The sequence below is a fragment of the Grammomys surdaster genome, unplaced genomic scaffold (genome assembly GCF_004785775.1).
Source record: "Grammomys surdaster isolate TR1022 unplaced genomic scaffold, NIH_TR_1.0 100, whole genome shotgun sequence".
In the NCBI taxonomy this organism is placed as follows: domain Eukaryota; kingdom Metazoa; phylum Chordata; class Mammalia; order Rodentia; family Muridae; genus Grammomys; species Grammomys surdaster.
Window position 1 is genome coordinate 14331228 of NW_021604579.1, and position 24337 is coordinate 14355564.

Sequence of the window (24337 nt, forward strand, 5' to 3'; positions counted from 1 at the left end):
AACCTTTCTGGATCACTTCCTGCAGATACGTCCACCTGATGCTAACAGGACAGGTATGTTCTGTTCTAGGATAACTGTGAATGCAGTAGAGGTCAATTTGTAGATGGCAATGCTATGTCCCAACTTCAAAAACATGGACAGCACTGCTCTGTGTAAACAAATGAATTAGGGCTCCTTCCACCATTCTGTACGCGCTCATCTGATCCATCACTCTGAATCCCAGGAAGTTTTTCACTAAAGGATACTATGGTCAACAAAGCATGAGATGAATGTAGTCTTCTCAGGTTTAAATCCCAACTTCCAACTTCTGGCTGTGGACCAGAGTTGCTGAATATCCATGACTTTTACAGGTTCAACAGAAGGGTGCAAATTGTGAAAAGAGAATTAAAGTAAGTATTAAAAATCACTTGCGAATCTGTTTTATTTCTTGCCAACTTATATCATGTACTTTCTACTAGTTAAAGTATAACATTGAACTTACTAAAAGCTATTGGATACTGACAGAAAGGGCAGAACAAATTTCACAGATCCTCATGAAGTGGGGGCTAAAAGAGACCTTACTCAGTTGCAAGCTTTGGACTTGCTATCAACCATCAGGCAGCCTTCCTCCGTCCGACCTGATTTCAACACTCATGTTATCCATCACCGCCTCTGTGCAATGTCCAATGTCTTTAACACACACTTCTGTACTGCTGTTAATAAGGAATATAGGGGTGATCATCTTCCCAATGATAGGGGTCCTGATCCTTTTTAGGATCACATAATAAGAACATTTTTCATTGTTGGAGATAATTCCCCTTCCCGTGCACATTTGTCAAAGGCAGTTTCCAACAGTACCGTACATCATCCTGAAATACATGATAAGATTCAGGTCTGCTATTCATCATCGGCTGGGCTCCGTCCAATGTGTGAGTTTCTGTGTGGCTTTTCATGCCTCTGATTTAACAATTAGCATGTGAGACCTCCCTAAAGCAGTATGACCAGCCAGGGGATGTAAAAGACTCAAATGATGGTGTTCCCCAAACTGGAAGGAAGACTCTACAATCACAAATAGGTTCTTTATGAAGGTAAACAGAATTTAAAGTTACTGCATCACAGTGGGAAGGAGGGCCCTGGGACCCAGGGTTTTGCTGAAGCTTTACTCAACAGTAACTGCTGGAAAGTAGTGGAACAGAGTGACTTCTATATGGTATAGTACATAAATACTATGCAATGGATCCTTTAGTCTTGACATTTAAGATGACAGTTTTCCATATGCATGCTGGGTTGCCCTGAACACCTCAACTTAGGAGCACACATTTCCTCATCTGGAAAATGGTACTATCAAACACAAAGCTTTGAAAAAGTGAGATTTCCTTTTAGTTTTTTAAATTTTTATATATTTAGGTGTTTCACCTAAAAGTGTGTGTGTGTGTGTGTGTGTGTGTATGTGTGTTCACACACACAAATGCCACATGCAACTTAGTGCCTGTAGAGTGTGTGTTTTTCATAGGGACCTAACCTGGCTCTTCTGAAAGAACAGCAAGTGTGTGTAACCACAAAGCCATCTCTCCAGCCTTCCTTGTGAAGATAATTTAAGTTACTGTATTCTCTGCTGCCACCTTGGACCTCTGTGGTGCTCTCCTGATGGGCATGTAGGCACACTTAGGATTGGAGCAGGTGTTCTCTGGCCATGCTACAGAAGGAGAGATTTCTGAAATCCCAGAACACCTGGATACATCTGCTAAGCAAACTCACAGAAATAACAAAGTCCCATATTCTAGTCCATTTGTTGATTATGTGCAAAGACACAGACCCTCTAACTCTGAGAAGGCGCATACACTTAACCTGACTCCCAGCTTTCTGAGGACTTAAAGGGCTAAAATGAAGGGCTTTGTTCTTCCAAACATCAAAATTCAGGCCTAGCCACTGCCAGAGGCAGCACACTGAGCTTAATGAAGCAGTGGGATGAACTAATACAGCAAATCGTATAGCTCTTACTACCAATATGGGCCACATCATGCTAAATTACAGCACCAGACATGATTGGACACACATCCAGACAGGAGGAGAAACTCCCGGAATGGCAAGAATTTTGAATGTCACATAACAAGAACCTCAGGAGGCAAAGTGCTTCTGAAAGATGTTTGTATTCTTTTTTATTTTCTTTTCCTTTCTCTTTATGCAAGCCCTTCCCCTGCTTACTTTATGAAAATTTACTCACTGAGCACGGACTGAACCTATACCATGTGCCAAGTGCTGTGTGAGGAACCCACAGTTGACAGTAGAGGCTGAGAAATAGTTAAAAGATGAGTGCAGAACTGCAGCCAATGTGGTAACCTGAGTGGTGACCAATGCTGTTGGACCTACCCAGACCAGGGGAGCAGACGAGCCTTATTGCTCTGAATTCATTTCTGCACTCGTATGGGCATACTTTAAACACTGCTGCATCCCTTTTCCCTGAAACTTCAGTGCTCAGTGCAGAGATGAGTGACTGAATAGATCTGTTCCTTCAGAATTCTGAGCCTTGTAAGTGAAAAGAGGAGGGAAAAAATATACCCCTTAAATTAACATGTTGTGGTTATTAATAGGAGTAGTTTGAAAGCCCCAGGATGGGATGGGAGAGGAGTAACAGATCACCAAGTATTTCTAGAAGGAAAAACATCTAACTTGAAACTGCATACATGGGGTTAGCTTTGAAAAAAATAAAGAAGAATTTCTTCCTCGGAGAAGAAAAGGCACATGCAAATCCCCCAAAGCAAAAGCAACACAGTGGGGTGAGTACATTGAAATTCATTTGCTTGAGCCACTGTATGAACTACGATTATGAAGAGTGGAAGGGCACGTGCGTGGAAAGATAAGGAAGGGCGAGGACACACGGCTTCTTAGACGTAGAGATAAGCTGAGGAATCGGGAACCTCTCACTGCAGGTTTAAAGCAGACTGACATGATCAAATCTCCTGATCAAATCAACACAAGGTTGGAGATGTCTAATACAGGAAATCTCAGAACACACTTAGGAGTCTACAGAACATTCCAGATGAGAGATAAGAGCTAGCTTGGAGTACCTTTAGGAAGAGGACAGTTAGGAGATAAAGAATTAATGGGTTGGAAAGACATGCAACTTGTCACACATGCTGATAATAGTGATTCATTAACTGAGGATGCAAAGAGGCTTGAAAGGTTAAGGATAATGGCCCAGTGCAATGGTCACTGCATGCTAGAATGTGACCGTGAGTAACAAGTGGCCAGGATGAGGGAGATGATCCACACAAGGGTACCATCTCCACTAAAGACACAGAGGCACATCCTCGGACCGGGAGATCAGTGTGGCTCAGCTACAGCGAGGTAGAGGACCACATGGTAACGGGTTTGATGTGCTGCCCTATGGGCTACACTGCTAGAAGGACAAATGGCAGTTTGAGGAAACCCAGGTTTCTTCAAGAGAATCAATTAGAATGAGGTTTCAATCTAAGGCATCCAGTCAGCCTCTGGGGATGAATTTGTCTTCAGGGAATGACTACACTGAGTGCAGTATCTGTTAACAAATTCAGGATCAGTGATTTCAGAAAACACAGAAGCCTCTTCCCACTGCACGGCATATGATGGGAGAGCCAGGCTCACCATCAAGATAGACTGGCCTGAAACCATCCATTACTGCTTTCTCCAAAACCTGCCTCCATGAGCTTTACTGACCAACCTCAGGGAGATTTATGTCATCTTGTAACAAAATCGTTGGTTTGAAGCACTTTAAAGTGTGAATAGCTCAAAGTCAGTGAAGAAGGTAAACAATTACTTCATTATGAAAAAAAACAAACAAAACAATTACCAAGACAGAGTAGCACCATAGGTTACCTGGTTCCAGTGTCCATGTCCCTGTCCATTAACTAGTAAAATCCTTGGAATGTTTCATTCCTCTGACCACATAGCACTGAGACACAGAAAACTCCACAGAATGTATACACTGTAATGACTGCAACAATCCAATGAATGGAAACATGTCTTCTGATGTACAGGCCTCCTGATACTCTTGTATATGCAAAGGAGCAACCATAAGACTTAGGCTCATTAGGGAGAGCTTGTCTGAAATGGCTATCATGCAAGAAGAGCACCAACTCTTCCCAGAAGTCTTTGCTGCAAGTAATGGTATGAAAAACAAAGATAGGCAGGTCAATGGGGCTAATGCTAAAACTAGAAGGTGTTTGGAATCTGTTGAGCTGAAAGTACTCCAGCCAAGGAGGTATTCCCAGGTTCTAGCCCTAGCTTGAATGATAGTTTCTTTTTATTACTATTTTAAAATTCCTATTGTAAAAAAAGCAACAGAAGGGAGAAAGTTTGTTTTAGCTCACAGGTCAAGGTATAGTCAATCTGAGTGGGGAAATCAAGGCAACAGAAGGTTGAAGCAGCGGTAATATTGTATCTGCTGTCAGAAGAGAGCAATGAATGCATGTACACTAATGCTTAGCTCACATTCTCAACTCTTACATAGTCCAAGATCCCATACCTAGGTAATGGAACCTTCCACGGTGGGTAGGTTCCCACCTCAACTTATGTAATCAAGAGTCTCATTTCCCACATGATTCTCTGTTCTGTCAAACTGACCATTAGCAACAACTATCACAACTCATCCTGACCCACTGAATGATTGTTGGCAGTTTCTTCTCTCAAGATCCCATATCTATGGAATAGAACTGCCCAAAGTGGGTGAGTTCCCACCTCAATTTACATAATCAAGTAGTGGTTCATTTCCCACTGGAATCTAAGTGACCTAATGACAGAGGCCTCCCCATCAGCTACGTCAGAATGTATTCGAATCCTGCCCAGTTTATGTTGCGTTTATGATGGTTTTGGTAAGGCTATAGTCAGCGTCCTTACAAATCAATTACAGTTAGAAAATAGCCTGTTAGTATTGGCTGACCACTTAACACATGCCAAGTTCTAAGCTATAGATTTTATTTGCCTTATTTAAATGAACTGATACAGTCAGCCTTTGAGTATATACTATCACAGCTTATTTTATTGGAGAGGAAAATGAGGCTGGGGAGGTGGACCCTTTGGTCTAAGAACAAGAGTGGAGGGAGTGGCACAGTCAGAACGTGAACTTGGGGCTTGCCTTCCCAGACTCCACAATCTCAGAAAGAAGTGATACTCCTCCAATATATTTTATGTTAGCCATATAGATTCTGAGGAAGTGAAGGTAAGGAGGATGTAAAAGGGCCGCCTTAACTCTTCTATCACGTCCAAATCCTTAAATTAGTGTGCTGAAAAGCCTAAAAACGCTCTCTTCAGATTGCTGAGTTTTGCACATTAAAATACTCTCTAAGATAAAATTTTAAGTCATTAAACATTCAAGAGCATAAGTTTAGTGGAAAGGTTAATTTTGAAGCAAAAATACAACTTATCAGCTTCAACTGCAAAAGCATTTGAATTCTAGAGCCCACCAGACTTTACAACCTTCTCCCCACACGGCAGTCTCTCCTGTTCCCTTGTCCATTTGCTTTTTGTCTATTACTCTCAGACTGGGAGGCATAAAAAGCAAGGTCTACATGAAGTTTCAGGCAATAAAACAGACTGTCTCGAAAATATTTGTGTTTCATATAAACATCAAACACAAAATTTACAGTCCGCCCTGGAGTCCTGATAGCCCAGGGGCTGAATGTGGATTCATATGGCCAGCGCTTCTCAGGTGCCAGTCAGATGCCATCACAAAACATGACTCAGCAGCCACAGTGATGCCTCCAACAAATCACCAAAGGCACACAGAAACCAAGGGCATCCTGATTTGCAAACCCACAAAAATTTTAAATCCAGAAAGAACTCTTCTAAACTTCTTGTATACAGCTGAGAAGACAGAAGAGAGGAATTGACACCATGGGGATAAACATACACACACACCACAACATACACATATACACATAACACACATATATACATAACACATATAATACACAACATTCATCACACACAGATACACACAGGAACACACATACAGAGTGGGGGGGAGAGAGGGAGAGAGAGGGAGGGAGGAAGGGAGGGAGGAAGAAAGGGAGGAAGGGAGAGAGAGAGAGAGAAAGAGAGAGAGAGAGAGAGAGAGAGAGAGAGAGCATAAGCACACTTCTAACCACCAAAGGGTGTAGGCATATTCATAAAGCCATGGAACCAGCTCTCCCTCCAAAGTATGCATAACAATAGAATGACCTTTGTAAGGGACTCTGGACATATCAATCCTCATCACCTGGTATCTGTGTACTTTCTCTTATGTACTTCCCATGTGCTGAGAGTTCTAGGGTGAGCACAGGGACTAGCTCTAAGAGTTGCTACTCCAGATGACTCATAAAAAGAGAAGACACTTTCAATAAAGTGAGACACTACAAAAATGCAACTTAAGCAAAGCAAAGAAGCTGCCATCTCCATTGGGGACTGAGAAAAGACTCAGGAGGTTGCATAAAACCCAGCCTGGATAACGGGTACTGATCCATGAAGGAAAGGCAATGAACAAGAACAGGCTTTCTGTTGATGGCTCCATGGTTTTCAGTGTGGCCTCCAGACTGGCATCGCCTGGGAACTCATTAGCAGTGTAGTCTGCAGATACTGGGCACTTACTGGGGATGGACTCCACAGTGTGCTGTAATCAGCCCTCAGGAGCCTGCTGTGGTCAGAGTCTGAGGAGCAGGGCAGTATGCAAAAGACAAATGCAGCAGGGAGAAAGTTGGAGTGGGAGCAGAGGTGGGGACTGAGGACAACAGGGGTTGACATTGATGGAGAAGTGGCTAGAGGACATAAGCAGAAGGGCCCTGTGTCTTACAAGAATAACTAGGGATTGCTCCTGGCCAAAAATAGCCATCAAAACATGAGTACAAAACCAACATAAAAGCAACACCCGCTGCCCAGTTCTGCCAGCTCTGTTTATCTATCATTCTAGGGTTAACACAGAGAAGTAAGCCTTGTGAAGGGTGTGCGGTTAGCCCTACCTTTCTTCCTGGAGTCTTTCTTGGCGCTGGTTTTCACAGCTACTTGAAGTTCTGTCTCAGTTGACATCCTACTTAATCCTTAGTCCTCTTCACACAGACCCCGGGCCTCGGCCAGGCTCATCGAGGATCCTCTCCAAGAGAAAGGCTCCTCCCTTCAGAAAGGACACCCCACACCGTGCATGTCATTCACTCTGTTGGAGTGCTGCAAATCAAAGCAAGAAAATAGTCAGAATCATGGTCCTTCTGGGTTGACGAGAAATGTTAGGAAATGAACCAGCGAGCATGCAACAGGAAGAACATCTTAGCCTTTGTGGACGAATGTGTTCTTCTCAGTCTGAGTTTACGAGGCCGTGGATGGGGTTTACACCACAATGAGAATGAGCACATTCTCTGCAAAGCGAAGAAACTTAAATTTTCAAAAGCAGCAAACTCTAGCTCTTTGTTGCCCATGTTCCTGATGGCCAAGCAGTAGATGCCACCCAGAAAATATCACAAAGACATATTTCCTGACCAGCCCCGTGGAGACATTTCCAACAACAAGCCACCCATCCATCAGCCAAGCTTGATCAGAGCCTGAACAGTTAAGGCAGATCATAGGGGAGTGACCTACAGTCTGTCCCTCACTGGCAGGCATCAGAGGGGACAGAGTTGACATGCAATTGGGCTCCAAGGGTAAGGTGACAAATGGGGCTGAGGAAGTTTGCAGCAAGCCAATTTTTATGTCAGCTTTTCCCTTAGCTGTAAGGGCAGACAAGCATTTAATGTGGGGAAAGAAAGGAAAGGGGATAGGAATGGGAGACCTATGTTTTGTTCACTCTATCTTTCCTGAACATGTATTACACAATTCTGAATATTATGAAGAATAGATGCCATTATGGCGAGAGTGACAATGATTACAACAACAGATACTTCAATTAAAGCTAGCATTTACTATGCACTTACTAGACACGCTCGATATGCTGACCTCAATGCTACACATGCACTGTCGCCTTAGATCTCATTTAAATTGAATAAACAAACTGCCTTTGTCAATAGTTTTTCCCCAGCCCCTATCTGATAGTTGTAGCTGAGAATCCACTGAGAATAAACATCTCACTAGTTATCCACTATCGATATTAAGAAGAAAAAAAAAAGATACTAGAAACGCTTCTTGAAATCGTACAACCAATTTTTAGCTCGTTCTGCAGAATTGGAACTGCTTAATCTAAGAGCACTGGCCTTGAATGCCAGTTGCAGCTCAAAAAAAGAATAATGACCTAGCCCTCTTAATCATGACAATTAAAGATGGCTTAACTATAAGGCTTAATATGAAAGCCATATAAAATTACATTCAAACTTAATTGTGAGGCAGTGTTCACCTTATTCAATGATACCTGGTTAGATTTTTAAAAATAACCTAATTATTTTCTTTCAAAGGATACTATCTCTGCGTGTAAGCACTTGAATTAGAAGATCTATGTTACAGGTAAAGAAAAGAGATAATTGCCTTTGTAGAATGGACTTTCTGAAACCACACATTAAAAAATGAGAACGTCTTCATCATCTTTAGAGCATCCTGTACATACCTCACCTTCTTTTCAAAGACACGTCCCATAGGGTACAGCAGAGCCACAATTATTGGTCACATATTGACATACTCTTAATATCATCACTTTATTGCAATAAATATTTACTAGACTCTAGTGTAAATTGCGTGTAAACAAACACCATGCAATTCTGGCAGCCTGCTGCTACTCCACAAAGTGAAACCTAGCAGAAGTATCAGTGCTGTGGAAAGCAGCAAGACATGTGCATGACCAGAACCAAAGACGACACAGATGCCCGGCATGCTGAGGCTGAAAGGAGCAAGCATATACTTTGGTTTACTTCCATTAAATCTGCCCATGGGATTAGCCATATTCTACCTGATCCTGAACAACAACCCTTTTGTTGAACACACAGTGAGAAGGACCCCCATAAACACATGTAGTACAAACATGCAAGTAAATGCATGGGTATTTTTTTAAACAGGAAGAAGGCTTGTCATGTGCAATGGCAAAGAGACTGGAATTCACTAATCTAATGAATGAAAGGAAGCTCAAGTCTCACAGAAAGTTTGTTGACTGGTGGGGAGGTCATTTTCCCACCCCTCCCTTGTGTCTCTGATTGCCATCGGCTCTCTTCTATTAGGTCTGCCCTGAGATTCATCCAACCCCTTGAGGTTCACTTCAAAAAGATCGTCCAGTTGGGAAACACCCTCAGTTCTTTAGTAAAGTAGACTGTTTTTGGCTAAATTCAGAGTTTTGACAGCTGCCCAGGCAGCCCTGTAACACTGAGGAAGCCACTGAGCTTTCCCTGCCTCAGTTTCCCTCCCTCCTGGATGATGGAGCTAATGTTGCCCAATCAACAAAGTCACTGTAGAACTGAGTGAGAGCACACCTCACAGGTCTGAAAGACAGCCAAGTAGACCCTCTTGACAAGCACTTCATAAATAAGAGGCCAGAGTTTCTTGTGTGGTTTAATCAAGACCTCGTGCTCAGTATGAGACCACTGGTGGAGGGGAAACTGAGTGAGCTTAAGTCTGCTTTCTGAGAATGAACAAAGTACGGGAAGTGGCAGGGTATCAGATCGTCCCATTCTTCTGGTGTTGTATACAGTAGGTGTCTAATCCCTAAATATAGAAAGGAGCTCACAGACATGGGATTATATAATTTCAAAGATTCTCAAAAGCTGCCCTATGAAAATGGATAAAATTTGGACTATTTTCTCTCCTTCTACTTCAAAAGCCAACATCTAGTGCCTCTCCATTTCCCCTGGGCATCCAGAGTCTCTTGTTTGGCAAAGTGTGATACATTCAAGTCCTATGAGCATTACTTGTGACTCTCTGAAGTACCTCCCTGTATCAATAGTGATGGGAAACACCAGAGCCGTTCTGAATGGAAACTTAGCTAGGGAAGATGTGGTGGAAAAGGCACACAGCAAGGGCCTGGCATCTCCTTTAAATTTCCAAAAGCCAGAGGTTGAGCGAATTCTGTGAAGTAACTCCAAATTATTTAGGAAATTCATTTCTTTGTAATTAAGGAGATTAAAGGCCTCCAGGGCCAGAAACCATGTGACAACTCAAATCGTTTTCCACAGTAAAAGCTGTGAAACCCTATCAGTTAAATTCAGGCTCGTCTGGAATTTTGAAATGCTTCAATAATGTTTCTTTGCTCCACACAATCTGCAGTAATTTAATATTTCTGAAGTGTGTCAGGTTTTTTATAATGAGCTCTTCAAGTCTAAATGTGAATTATGTAACATTCCACTACAGACATTCTGTCTAGTGAACTGCTTCTGAAATGTAAAATCCTGTGTTGGGGAAGAGATGGTGTGGGGGCTAAACCCACCCTACCACAAAACAGAAGAGACAGATCTGCCTCTTCTTGAAAAACAAAGCAGGGGGGGGGTTGGTAACTCTAACAGAGAATAATCACAAACTATAACGCAAATTTATATAGTCCTTCCCCCACCATAGAGTCTTGTGGTAAAAAGGCTTACTGAGGCTAAACACTTTTCAGACATTTCTTATTCAATCATTTCATCAATATGAAGAGTTAGATGTCATATTTTTCTTCAGCAAATGAGAAAATTGGAACTCAGTTATGTGAGGACGTATTCAAGGTCATATGGCAAACACATGGCTTAGAATGAAGCAGAAGCCAGTCTCCACCCCCCTCACACTGCACATCCATGGAAGAATGAATGAGGACTGTGTGGTCCCCATGGACCATTACTCGGCTGTTAAAATGAACATGACAGAGGCGCAAGCTGTAACATGGAGGAATCCTGGCAACATCTGCCAAGTGAAAGGAGTTACACAAAGACAACTGCATAGAGTATGGTTTCATTTCTAGGAAATGGTCAAGACAGGTAAATCCCCCCTCCAAGCAGGTCAGTGGTTGTTTGGACAAGGCTGATAGTAAAAGAGTCTGCTCAATTCACCCATGCTCAATTTGGAGAGGTGATGGAATTTTTTTTTTTTTGGAATTAGATGGGGATGAAGGCTGGGTTTGCAAATATCATCTGTGATAAGTATAATAAAAACATTTTTAAATGGTTCATTTTATGCTATGAAATTTGTACCTCACCTTGATACAAGTTTTATATGTCATGCCAAGAAGGGTACATATTTCTTTCAAAAAGAATAAGACAACGAGTGCCTTGGAATCTGAAGACATTCAGTATCAGCACTCCATATGTGTACCACTGAAAACTGCACCCAACTATCACTGTGGTTGGCACTGCAGGACATCTTCCTCAGTGTTGTCCAAACTGCAAGTGCACGAAACAGGCCAGTTTAGCAAGGAACAAAAGTTTGCAAGGTACAGGCACACAGCTTTGGCTTCTTCATCATTAAATTAAAAACTGCAAGACAGGGTGTAAGGGATTTGAAAGTAAAAGAGAGTGCACCCCCCCCACCAGCAACAAAGTCAGCTCAGTATGTAAAGCAGACCACCTTTTGTTGCTTTGCTGCTGCTGCTGTTGTTGCTGCAAGATCTAAATGGAAAGCTTTTTTGAAAACAGCACCAGGGCAAATAAGCCAGGAAAGAGTGATGATTTCTATACAAAAGAGGACTGGGTGGTGCAGTGACCAGGTGGCAGGTTGAAGTGTCATGACAAAGGATGACAGCTGGTAGCTCTTTGTAGACTCTGTACACTGTTCTATACAGCTGGAGATGAACAGGATTCCCTTGAATTGGGGGTCATGAAAAAAACGATGCAGATTGTTTCAGTTGTATGAGCCATGAGAATCAGAAACCCAGTGATGCAAAGTTGGGATGGGAGAGATAGACCAAGTCACTTAGGAAACTGTGGTTTAACTGCAAACACTCCATCTTGGGCAGAGAGAGCATCTGACGTCTAAGAAGGAAATGCCAAACCTATTTAGAAGGTGTTTCTGCTTTCTGTATGGCTACAGGCAAAAGAAATCCGAAACTATATCTGACACATTACAGAGCAAGGGAGGAGTGCACAGATGTCTCGGGAGTCAAGGTTCTCAGCAAAGAAGAAGATATGTTCGACTATATAGAAAGAGTAATGCAGGAAAGAACACTAGATAGCAGATTTGAAATTGGAGGTTTCAGGGGATGAAACCTAAATGATGTGTGTGTGTGTGTGTGTGTGTGTGTGTGTGTGTGTTTTCAACTCTAAAAAGGCAAAGAAGCAAAGTGTCCCAGGGACTGTGAGATACCCCCAACTTAGAGGGTGGCTTCTACCTTCATTTTTTTATAAGAAGCTGGGGCTGGAGTATTTAGGAACAAGACCAGCTCAAATGTCATGTTCTTTCAAAAAGTGAAGAAGTGCTCAATGGAAAACTAAAGGAGAAAAGGTCCTAGAACTGCCTCAGGTAGAATGCTTTAAGCAGCAAGATGACAGGAAATGATACATCATTGAATAAAACAGAAATCTATAAATCCATACGGGTAGAAAGCAGAGAAGGCCCCCATGAGTCAAGTCCTGTTAACATTGACATGGACTTAACATGATTTAAGTCCAACAGTCCTGTGTGCAGTGGACATTAGCACAACCATATTGAGGAACCCATGACCTAGGGCTCAGAGAGATACAAAGGTTTCCTCAAGGGACCAAGTCTTGACAATATGTGAAGAAAATATCCTTCATAGCTTCCCTACCTTCTGGTTATTTACAGCCTCATCTGTTCCTCTACAGATACTGCTTCTACTGGTCTAGTTTTATACCCAAACCTTGCTTCTTCCTTAACTTTAACACATTCATCTTAATTTCTTGTCCAACAGTGCTGAATAACCCTGCTTCTCTGGCCAACTCTATATAAGAAACTGGCTGAGCTTCCAGGAGGCTAAGGGTTGAGTACCCACTCCAGCTGGTCCTAGTTCTTCTGTTTTTCTGTGTGTTTGTTGTTTCTTTAGTCCCTCACCATCCCAATCAGGTCCAAATCCCTGGAGCTATGCCGGATATGCCCAACCCTGCTGACAGGTGAACAAAGGGAATGGCTGGGAGGCTGTCTTGTACAGAGAGGATGCCAACACAGAATGACAGGAACAAGAGAGAAACACAAATACAACTATACAGCGACATTTTGCAGCCACCAGAGTAGAGACTACTTAGATACTAATCCTAAACAAGTGTAGATCTGGGAATTTTTCATGAGGAATAGGACTCTGCAGGTCTTAAAGTGTCTTCCCACTTAATCTGTGGGTTCCAAAGGGAAATTTGTAATCATGCAATAGGAGTTGAACAGCATCTTGATTAAATTATGAAGATCAGTGTCAACAAGGAGGACGCAGAGGAGGTACAGCCTGAAAATGCAGCTCCTCAGACCCTGCTAAGCCTCCTGGCCAGGTATCTGCTCAGGTTACACCTTTCAAATTGGGAGGCAATGAGGGACTATGTTCTCCAAAATGCAATAAACCACAAAGAAAGGCTAGAAAGAGTTTTGGCAAAAATAAACTAAACACATCAAAGATATGAACTATGTGCAGGGTTCTGTTGTGAAGAAAAAAGATGTACCACAGTGGAAATCTTAGTGACAATTAAAACTCTATTAGGTAAGAATACTGTATCAATGTTAAATTTATTTGACAACTTTTCTATGGTTATATAAGAGAATATATCTGTTCTTGGGGCAAATACATCAAATGTTTAGAAGGGCCAAGACATATCTAGATTACTTTGAAATAATCTAGAAGAAAATTATGTACATGCAAGTGCACATGTGCATATGCATGTAATATCTAAAACATAATAGCTGTACATGACAAATCACATGAGATAAAACATCATTGTTAGCCTAAGTAAAAGGCTTAAGTAAACTCATATCCCTTCACTTTTTTCGGTTTTTTTTTTTGGCCAATTTTAGGATTTCCATTTTACACACACACACATACACACACACACACACACACACACACTATAGCTTAGTTTAGATCCCAGCACACAGTACTAGCAGAAATATTTCTGTTTCTGCTTTTAAAATTATTTATGTGTGTTTGTGTGTGTGTGTGTGTGTGTGTAAGAGAGAGAGAGAGAGAGAGAGACAGAGAGACAGAGAGACAGAGAGACAGAGATGAGAGGAAGAGAAAGAAGGAGGGAGTGAGAGAGGGACGAAGAGAGATATGAGGGCAGACATGTATGTCTCAGCACACATATGGCGATCAGAGAACAACTTCATGAAATTAGCTCTCTCCAATTTTTATATGGCTTCCAGGGACAGAACTCAGGTCTCCAGGCTTGCAGAGTAAGCTCTTTTCCACTCTGAACTATCTTGCTGGCCCAAAGCAGCAGAGCTTTGAAAAAGGCCAAAACAGATGTAAGCTGAACTCATTTAAAATAGTTTATGAACAAAAAATATTTCTCCTTTTCCAAACTAATGTAAAAAAATAAATAATTACTTGCTATGTAATATCTGTTAGTTTCACTTTTCTAGGGAAAAATCTAGAATTAGACTATGTATAATTTTATCAGATTGCATAATTTTTAAAGGAATAGTAATGAAATTAATTCCACAGGTTGATAGGAATGGGAACAAGGGAAAGGTCTGAGGAAATGTGCTTAGTGATGGGACAGGCAGGAGGAGCCACTGTTCAAAGGCCTGCAGCTTCCAGAAGCCAGGGACACTGGAATATGCCTTTGTCTAATCAAATCTAAAGCAAAACAGAACCAGGTTCTAGCAATATCAAAGAGGCTTCTGCGAGAGCCACGTGGCAGTTAGGGAAGTTTCATTTCTCTAATGAATCATAGAGTTCCATGAAATATTTTAGGACCATGAAAACTCACTTTGTATCATTGAGGATATTTTAAAAGGTGTGAGAACAGAGATATAATCCCAACACTTGGACAATAAAGGCAGTGAGATCAGTAAGTCAGGGCTACCCTCAGATACACTCTAAATCTGAGCCAGCCTGGGTTACACGAAACTCTATATAAGGAAAAACCAAACAATAACAAAACAAAAAAAAAACTTAAGAAAAGAAAAAGATGGCAAACAGATAGACAGATGGGAAGGCAAACTATGTATATGACCCTCAAGACACCTTGCCATTGCTTACAATACTGCAAGCCCTTCTAAAACCCTGGTCTCTTATTCCACAACACCAATCCACAAAGCAACGGGCTGTAAACTTAACAAGCTGTCCAGAGACTGAATTTGAATCCTGCCTGACAGCATCCCGACTCCTACATGCCTGCCCACATAGCTTAGGTTTTCCCTATCTGAGAAATGGGGAAACTTTCTATCTTGGTGGGTGTTTTCAGAAGCCAAATGAACCAAGCAGCACGGAATGTCACAGCAGCTTGCTTTTGTTCCCTCTGCTCGATGCTGCCCTATCCCTACCTCACCTTCTTGCCATTCTCAGCCTAATTCCCATTTTTTCAAGTTCTTATTATTTTACACATGTATAAATGTTTTGCCTGTGTGTATGTCTGTGCACCACATGTGTGTATGGAGGCTAGAAGAGAGTGGTAGAGCCCCTGGAACTGGCATCATCTCTATATAACTTATTTGCTTTATGTAGAGGGCATCACATCCTCTGGAGTTAGAATTACTATGGTTACAAACTGCCATGTAGACATGGGAATCAAACTGAGGTCCTCAGGAAGAGCAGTAAGTGTTTTTAATCACAGAGCAATCTCTCTGGTCCTTTATTCCCTATCTTTTAATACAGCTATATGTCTACTGTCTTAGATAGACATTGCACCACCCCACTTTGAATAGAAGCATACCTGGCCCCCTTGAGACGGCACCATTCACAGACACAGGGCCCCAGTGTATTGTGCAGGAAGCATATAAGAACCTTAAAGACAAGACTACTGAGTCACTGGTAAAGTGGCTACTGAAAACCTGTTCTCTTGGAATCCTCTACTCTGGGGGCTCAGAAAGAAATAATGGCAAGTTATCCAGCATCAAGCCATTCAAGTGGTTCCTAAGTAGGTAACCAGAGAAAGCCACTGTGCAGTACAAGGAAAGTCGGCAGAGTGGTGCACAGATAGGGCTCTACCTCAGTCTGGGGCCAAGTGGCAGCAGTAGATGTTGTCAATAACTACAAGGAGTAAGACAGGGAAGAAGGCATGCTACAGGTGATTTCTGAAAAGCCAGTGAATGCCAGCCAAATGGAGAAACAAAATTCTAACTGACAGAGATGGAGACCACAGAGACAGAGGCAGAGACAGAGATAGAGACAGAACTATATGCTAGAGAAGGAGACAAATAAGGACAGAGAATAGGGAACATGAGCTATTCTTATAAACCACCCGACATCTTGGGAATTCAGTAATAGCAATTAGCAAATAAACCAGGCAAGCATATGGGTAAAAACATAGACTGGTACAGATTTCCGTCATTCTTTGCAGCTACATGGTGACTGCTGACTGGTACCAGAGGGGAGCAACAGGGAATGTTCCAGTTCTGTCACTATTGTGTTAGCTAAGGTGCTAAAGGCCAGCAACCAGGATGGGAATGATGACATGCCTATATTAGAAGAGTTTCTTGGTTTAAAGGCTTCTGCTTTCCCATGGCCATCACCTGAGACGTCCCAGATAAATAAATCTTCACGCAGGAAAGGTAAGAACAGGGCTATTAATCAGTGTCTGCCAATCAAATCAGTTCAGTGTTCAGCCTCTCAGCGCTACTCTGCAAAGCTGACTTCAGATGTCCAGAGGTTTAGAGAGATGGAGCATGGGCTAGCTGCTGCTTCATCCACCCAGGGCAAAGGTACCAGCCAGGTACCACACTGCCTCCCCCAACATAATAATCTTCTCAGAACCCCCTACAGGCCTATTTAGGCATGGCACTCTCCTTCATTTTGACCCCTTCTGTACTGCCCAGGCAAAAGATCACTCTCCCCTGGGGTCTTGCAAAAAGAAGAGACAAGTATTTAATGAGTCCCTCTCAGAAAAAAGAGGTCTTAAATAAGCAAATGTTACATTTGGCAGCTTTGACCTGCTGATTTACTTAAAACATATCAGGTCCTATTTACTTTCCCTTCCACAAACTGCGTTTCATTATCTTCAAAGAGCTAGGGAGGAGGAGGGAGAGAGCTGAGAGAAATGTGTAACAGATGCTGCCATGCTACCTGGCTTTCCAGGCTGACCTTGGGCGTGGACTCATCCCAACAGCTTCCAGAACACGGTGATCATTAGACTGCTTCTCCTGCAAGAGTTCTGCCCATCTGGCCACTCAAGGGTCCCGCTAACAGAAGCCATCCTCTACCCTACAGAAAGTAGAGACCGGTGGCATGCTCTCCCACCACTGACAACCTATTTTTCTCTCTTCTCAAATGTCAAATGTGTACCACCTTCCTTCTAAAACAAAACAACAACAACAACAAAAATACACTCCCCTCCCAAACAGACCATCGTCTTTCTTTGCTCTGCTAATGGTCTGCTAGTCCAATCTCAATTACTATAAAAGGGCTACATGGATGCCTCAAATTTTCTCCACAAAAGGAGCTGCACTTCATGGGAAGCAACCCAATTTCCACAATTATCTTTCTGACAAAAAGCATAGGAAGCAATGCTAACGTGGGGCCTTGTTTTCCTGAAACCATAAATGAGGACGGACGCTTGGACAAAGGGAGTCATGTTTCTGTTGTTCCCTGATTAGTGTGCATGTTTATTTGAACCATCTCATAGAAACACATACACACACATAAACACAATCACTCTTGGCAACTCCCAAGCAACTAAGCAATACTGAAGGCTGTTTGTGCTCCCAGGAAAGCGCCTCTCTGACTCACTGGTCAACATCCAAAGTGCCTCACCTCAAACACTCCTGCACGAGAACACCTCCTCTTACCACAGGCCTGATTCTCCTGCACACAAGGGACTGTTTCTGAGAAGACAGTACAAATGACAGCTCCCATGATCACTGCAGGCAGTACATGTCAGTACATGCTGAAGGTCACACTGGTACTCTCATTTGATGGATTCTTGTGGGTACATCCCAGGTCCTGGATAAAAAAAGCTCCCTAGGTGATTCTAACAGGTAGCAGAATTCAGAGATGAAGATGATGGTTAAGAGAGCTCCCATGAGCCTCAGGGCCTGCATGACCCCTCTCTCTCACAGATCAAGAAGTGTACCATGGAATATATTACTTAAAGCCCTGAAACTTGATCTGGTCACTGAAAACTGAAATACACACCACATAAGGCTATTGGCAGACTTGATATGTTCTACATAAAGTACTCATCACAGAGAGGAGAATGCTGGTAAGAGGCAGAAAATGTCCCTCCATAGGGTTCATGCCCTAATTTCTGGGAAATGATGAAAATGAGTTAGATGATGAAAATGTGGACTTTTGAGCTCATAAGGTTTACAGAAAATACGATGTTTCAGATTGATAAGACCATAGAGACACTGAGATGCCATGGATGTATTTCACATGCAGAATGACTATCAATCTTTGGCATCAGAGGGCAAACAGTGATGGAGAGAATAATGGCCCCCACTGATGACCAGCCTCTAATTCTGAAACTTGTTGATTTGTTAGTGTCACCCTGCTTTCTACACCCCCTTTACCCAAGTCCAGTCCCAGATACCTGGACCTGGGTTTGATTCTTCATTCTGAAGCCGAGCAAGAAAATCTACACAAATGAATATAGAAAAAGATAGGCCTGTGTTCTCCTTCAGGAGTCTCAGCTTACTGATGTAGACTCTATCCACAAGACCAGCCCCAAGGCGGCACAGCAGGGACCTGGCAGGAGTTGTGAGTCAGCCCACAGGTGGAAAGAAAGTTCATAATTAGTATGGAGGTCACTTTAGGAGAAGCAGAAGCTGAGCTGAGGGTATTCAATTCAGGGAGCAAACAAAGTCCCAAACTATTGGGACCACAGGACTAATTTAGTTTTAGTTCCCAGGAGGTATCCAAGACTCCCTCCTGCTAGGAATTCATACTCTGGTCTTCACAAGGACAGGCTGCTTCATGACTGTTCCTGAACTCCAGCATGAACTCTTACTGAAGGGCTTGCTGCCACAGAAGGGGATATCCTCCAGCCCCAGGAACAGGGCTACAAGTTACCTACAGCTTCCAGTCAGGTGCACGTGCTTATCCTTAATGCTTAAATCTCTGCTGTTCTATCTGAGGCTGGTAAAGGAGCATAAGCTCCCAAGATTCAGCCTCTTGAATTTTGAGATTACAAACTGTGCTTCCATCAAGTCCCTGAGACATGACCCAACAGTGTGGCCTCTTGACATCTTTGAGTGCCAGTGTCTACCTCAGTGAAACCAAGAATTGGAATCTCTCTGTCTTTTTTTTTAAATGTCTTCTGAATGGACACGGAAGGCAGTATACACTACACTTAGCTTCAGGGTGAGAGAGGAATGCGTTATATATCATTTGCCTTTCCTTCATTGCAATTAATTCGTATATAAATGTTTGGAGCGAAAAGGGAAATTTTTCCAATAGTTATCTCCTATACCATATACGAATTGCTTAGTCAATGTGTACTCATCAAAAATTAATAAAGAAACCAAATGTCAAAAAACTATTTGTTTTGGGAAATGAGATGTGATATCCAACTTTACCTGACCCTCAGGACATCTCCCCCAACCCACAACTACTCAGTGCTCATGCACACATGAAGCACATTCCATCACTGCTCTGGAGAACACAGATTTAGAGCATGACAGGCACCCAATGCCACAGCTCCTCACCTATTTAAGCTCTATTCCCTCTTTGCTATTTCAGTGGGAATCAGATGTTGAAGTCATAGTAAGATTGTTCAGAAGGTTTCATAAAGAGATTGCTTATATAAGAGTGAGCTTTGTTTAAGGGACACCTCAAAGGGCAGTGTAGACCCAGGAGTAGAGCAGCATTAGCTCTGCCAAGTCTGGTAGAGTTTGTCCAGAACTAGGAGAAATGGCTGCTGTAAATGGAGTGTTGACATTTGGTGGTAGACCAAAGGTGGAAAGAAACTTGAAAATAAGGCTGGAAATCACAGACCTAACTCAGTTCCTCCTGCCAGGATTCAGGATTCAGAAATTCTAGTAAGCATCCAGGAAGCTTAAGGATAGACAGATAGACAGACCACGAGACTGAAATATCCCACACATGCCAGTCTCTGAGACTCAAGGGAGAAAGTTGGGGAAGAGAAGAGAGTGATCTAGAGGGTCATAGAAAAGGCATCTGTTCAACATCTCAGTTCAGATCCTAAGAAGACCATGCTGCCACAGCCTCTGTTCTTCAAAAGCCTAAGGAACCCCACACCTATGTGCTTGGGATGGAGTGCAGAAAGGAAAGGAGATGTTGGCAGGGAGGCGGATTGACAATCCAAGTGCCTTCTCTGGGTCATAGTTTGCTCTAAGCAAACTCCTGTCTCATTGAATCTTTGCTTAGCCCGGGAACTGTTACGAGACCCATTTTGCAGCAGGAGAAACTAAGGCACAAACTGATGAGACACCCAGTCCTAGACACTATTTCTCTGACAGAAACCAAGCACACCCAAGAACGCCTGGCATAAAGTATAAGTATCAATGTCCCCATAAAACCAGCCTGCCTTGCATGAACTGTCAGTCTTATCTTCCTGTATCTCATCCCACAGTAAGCCTGAGGGCCACCTGAGGGCACAGATGGTCATCTATTTCCCTTGCATTTTCCTCTGCATCTGTCTTAATAAGATGCAAGAAACTCCCACATATATATTAACTGAATAAATAAAGCTGTGAAATCTTTCAACTCCCTACAATACTATTTTTTTCTCAGTTTAAAAATAACCTGCTTTGCCAAACACTCTGAAATGTCTTTTCTCTCTTACAACGACCAATGTTGTGTTGTTTTTTTTTTTTTACACACATATCATATTGAGATTCACAACTCATCACTCCCACAAAAAATACCCCTAGGCTCCTTGTCTATTCAGGCAAGCACTTGCCTCGTAAATTCTCGGAGAACAGTTCAGATTAATTTCTGCCTGCCGAGAATGAGCTTGGTGGATAGTCTCTCCTCATGCAAACTTTTAAAAGGAGCATTAGGCTCATATCCTTGAGGGCCTCCCACAACTGTACTCAAAGAGGGCTCCTGATTATGGCTAACAAAAGTGACACGATGATTAAAGATGCAGACATGGCTGTTCTGCCTCCTGACAGCATGTTTGTATGTCATATCATGGGACAGGGTTTCTAAAACCCCCCAAGTGCCTTTCTGACATTCCATCATTAACTCCCCTGACCTGCTCAGCAGGGCAGCAGAGGTGAGCTGCTTAAGGCTCAAGTGGAGGTGGAGGCCTGAGGCCTAAACACTGTGCTCCTGCTTGTTCTCTCTCTCTCTCTCTCTCTCTCTCTCTCTCTCTCTCTCTCTCTCTCTCTCTCCCCCTCCCCCCCCTCTCTCCCCCTCTCCGGACCCCCCTCCAATTTTCATTGACTTAGAAGACAGCAAGCCTTGTCAGAGCATAACAACAGAGCCAAGAAAGGAGCTCAGGGACCCCAAGGGGAAGGGCGCCCTGCAGACTCCTCCTCTTCGCGCAGGGGCTCTTTCTGGCTCATATCTACTGTCACGGTTTACCAAGTACCTTGCCTTTTGTGTTCTCATTTTATTCTCATGGCAACCCAGGTAAGCAGATGATACTGGTCTTGGGCTACCCTGGCTGGAGAAGACACCTGTCAGTGGGTTCCAAGTAAACAAGAGCTGAAAACAGAACTGGAATTTATGTCTTTTGGCTCAAGGATCCTTTTTCATATCTTGAAAATAGCACCTGACTCTTGGGTCTTTATTATATTTCCTTAATGAGAGTCTCAGTTCTGGACTGAAAACCTAGAGCGTGGGGACTAGGGATGTGGGTATGGGTATTCCCATCCTGGTTGACACCAAGAAACCTGGATCTTCTACCCCAACCCTCTCTACTCAGCACCACCCAGTGAGGCCACACTTTTTCCCTCATCTGCTGAGTCAAGATCACACCCCTTCACTATCTGCCCAGTCTCTGCTCCCTAGCCAATGCTATGGGGCTACTGACTAGACTGAAGATATTCTCTCTGGAAGGAACTCTAACCTTTGGTCATTAAAGTTTACAATCTAAATTAGGAGCATTCTTCAGAAAGAAAAGGGCCAAGAACATGATAATCAAATTCACACTAAATGGCTTACAAGAACCAAACTAGTAAATCAATTACTCCAGATATCTCATTGGGTTACACACACACACACACACACACACACACACACACACACACACACACACGAAAAACCAAAATCACAACAAAATAAAAAACAAAAAGCAAACAAAAACAAACAACAGCAACAACAACAAAACTGAATTGGTCTTCATTAGGTGCCCAGTAACTGGTAGCTTAGACAAAACAGTTAGCCCTGTAAATCTTCTGCCATCTGAAAGTCTCTCTAGGTTCAGTAATTCAGATCCGCCAAGGAAGAGAGGTCATGTGATCAGCAGGAAGCTAGGAAAGATCTACTCCCCTCAGGAAATCCAGGGGAAAATACCCACAGAAATCAGAGGTGAAAATATCAGACTATCAATTAGGCCTTGGAAAAGCTTCATGCAAGCCAGGAGCCCTTTCCCTAAGCTCAAGTCAAGAACTTAAAATGTAAAGTGGAGATTAAAAAAATAAAAAGTTCAAAAAGGAGACATAAACTCAATATATTTTAAAAGCAGAATTTAAAAACTGTCAGTATGATGTGCTATGCCTTTTCATCCTCCGACTTTTATCCCTCCGTTCTGGTGGCACATAGCCAGAAAAATCACAGGGTAAAAAAAAAAAAAAAAGTTGCTTCAGATAATCACAAAGCCTGAAGGCTCAAAAGTGTTTCCACATCAGTATACCCAAATAAAATGCTCTTGATACTGTCTGGGAAAATACCTAACAGGAACTTTGGTCCTCACTGCATAGACCAAGGAAGGAAGGCTCTGGGAAGGAGAGTGGTCCACCTGGAGCTCTCTCCAGCAGAGGTACAGTGAAGTGCAAGTCAGGCCCCCAGTCAGTGTTCAGGCTCCCAGGCAGGGAGGATATTGGAGATGCCCTATCTCTATCAAAATTCTAGAGCTGTTATTGCTCAAGGGAGGATTCACATCCTAAAGACTGACTAACTGGGTTGTACAAGTCACCCAGTTAGGACATTATGAAGATCCATTATCGAAGTCACCTGCTTCCTAGTCTGTCTTGGCCACCTCTGGTGTCCAAAAAATAGTACAATTTTTGTTACTGACTGTTTTCCCCACACACATTGTATTAACATCTACAGCCATTCACGTTCCCAGAAAAGGAGAGGAAGATATTTTCAAAAGGACAATGAGAACTTCAAGAAAAAAAAACTTAAAGAATTAAAAAGGCAATCAAACTTTTGCATACTCTAGAGAAGGAGGCCTCTGTTTCTAACATAATTTCCCCTGAGTCAGCTCCACAGAGTGGCTTCTACAAAATGTACTCAGAACCTCAGGCATAGGGAGAAAGAACTCATGGGAAATACCTCAGCATGCTGAAAGCAAACAAACCCCATAGGCTGAGCACATTTATTTCTAATAAAGATCTCTATCCTGAGATAAAAGTTAAATGAAATTAAATAGCACAATACCCATGCTCACCAAGCCGCAGAGTCAAACACCTAAGGAAGCCACTGTACCAGCCCTCTGGCGACACTGGCCACCAAAGGAGGGAGAGGGACAAAGGGCACAGTGCAACTCACAGCTAGTGACTTTGATAAGTGATCAGCAGAGGAGTGGGGCAGGGTGTGGTCACATGGGGAGACACAGGTAAGGGTCTACTCGAAATGCAAACAGGGCGAGAACCAGAGCACAGACCTCTCCTCCGCTCCAAATACAGCTATGGACTAACACGATTAACAAACTACTTAGTGCATTTAAAAGTGGCTTTGTGCCATGTGTTATTTAGTTCTGGAGTGTAGCTGGTGTTCTTCTGGAGGAGGGAGGTTGTCAGTAAACATAAATATAAATCAAACATAACATGCCAGATGTGGCTGATGCTAGGGAAGAAAACAAGAGTGGAGGGGGGCAGGGGAGTGTCTCATCTTCAGGCAGAGAGGACATTTTTAAGGCAGTTGTCAGAGAAGGGGCAAATAGCACCAGAGCAAAACATTCAAGAAGGTGGGTGGGTGTGGCTGGTGGTGATTGTGGGAGAGCATTTCAAAGAGAAAAGAGAGCCCAAGACACTTGCATCAGTCTGACCTAAGGACAGTGAGGACTCTAGTACGCCATGCTGGAAAGAGGGGGCCATAAAAACAGGAGGCCAGCAAGGTAGAGGCCCGAGGCAGGGTCCAGTGAAGTCAAGGTCCCTGGTCTTAAGCAGTTCTGTAATCTAGATGTGAAGTTCTCACCAGCCGCTAGCCATGTGATCATAGGAGAGAAAAACTTCAGGAGTAACTAGTTCTGTGCTTGAAAGAAAAAAAGCAATAAATGAGAGGGGGGAGGGGAGGAAGGGAGGGAGA

General features: G+C 42.8%; 1 protein-coding gene across 5 annotated transcripts in view; it reads right to left on the minus strand.

The window, feature by feature from the left end:
- Dab1 (DAB adaptor protein 1) overlaps window positions 1-24337 on the minus strand; it is a 1070329-nt gene that overhangs the window by 237314 nt on the left and 808678 nt on the right. For 2 of the 5 annotated variants that reach the window (XM_028787225.1, XM_028787218.1), the window contains exon 1: window positions 6951-7017. In XM_028787225.1, the coding sequence (XP_028643058.1) occupies window positions 6951-7017 (67 nt within the window). Of the gene's footprint in view, window positions 1-6950; window positions 7153-24337 lie in introns of those variants that run through there. The other 3 variants (XM_028787235.1, XM_028787239.1, XM_028787228.1) reach the window with 2 other exon arrangements.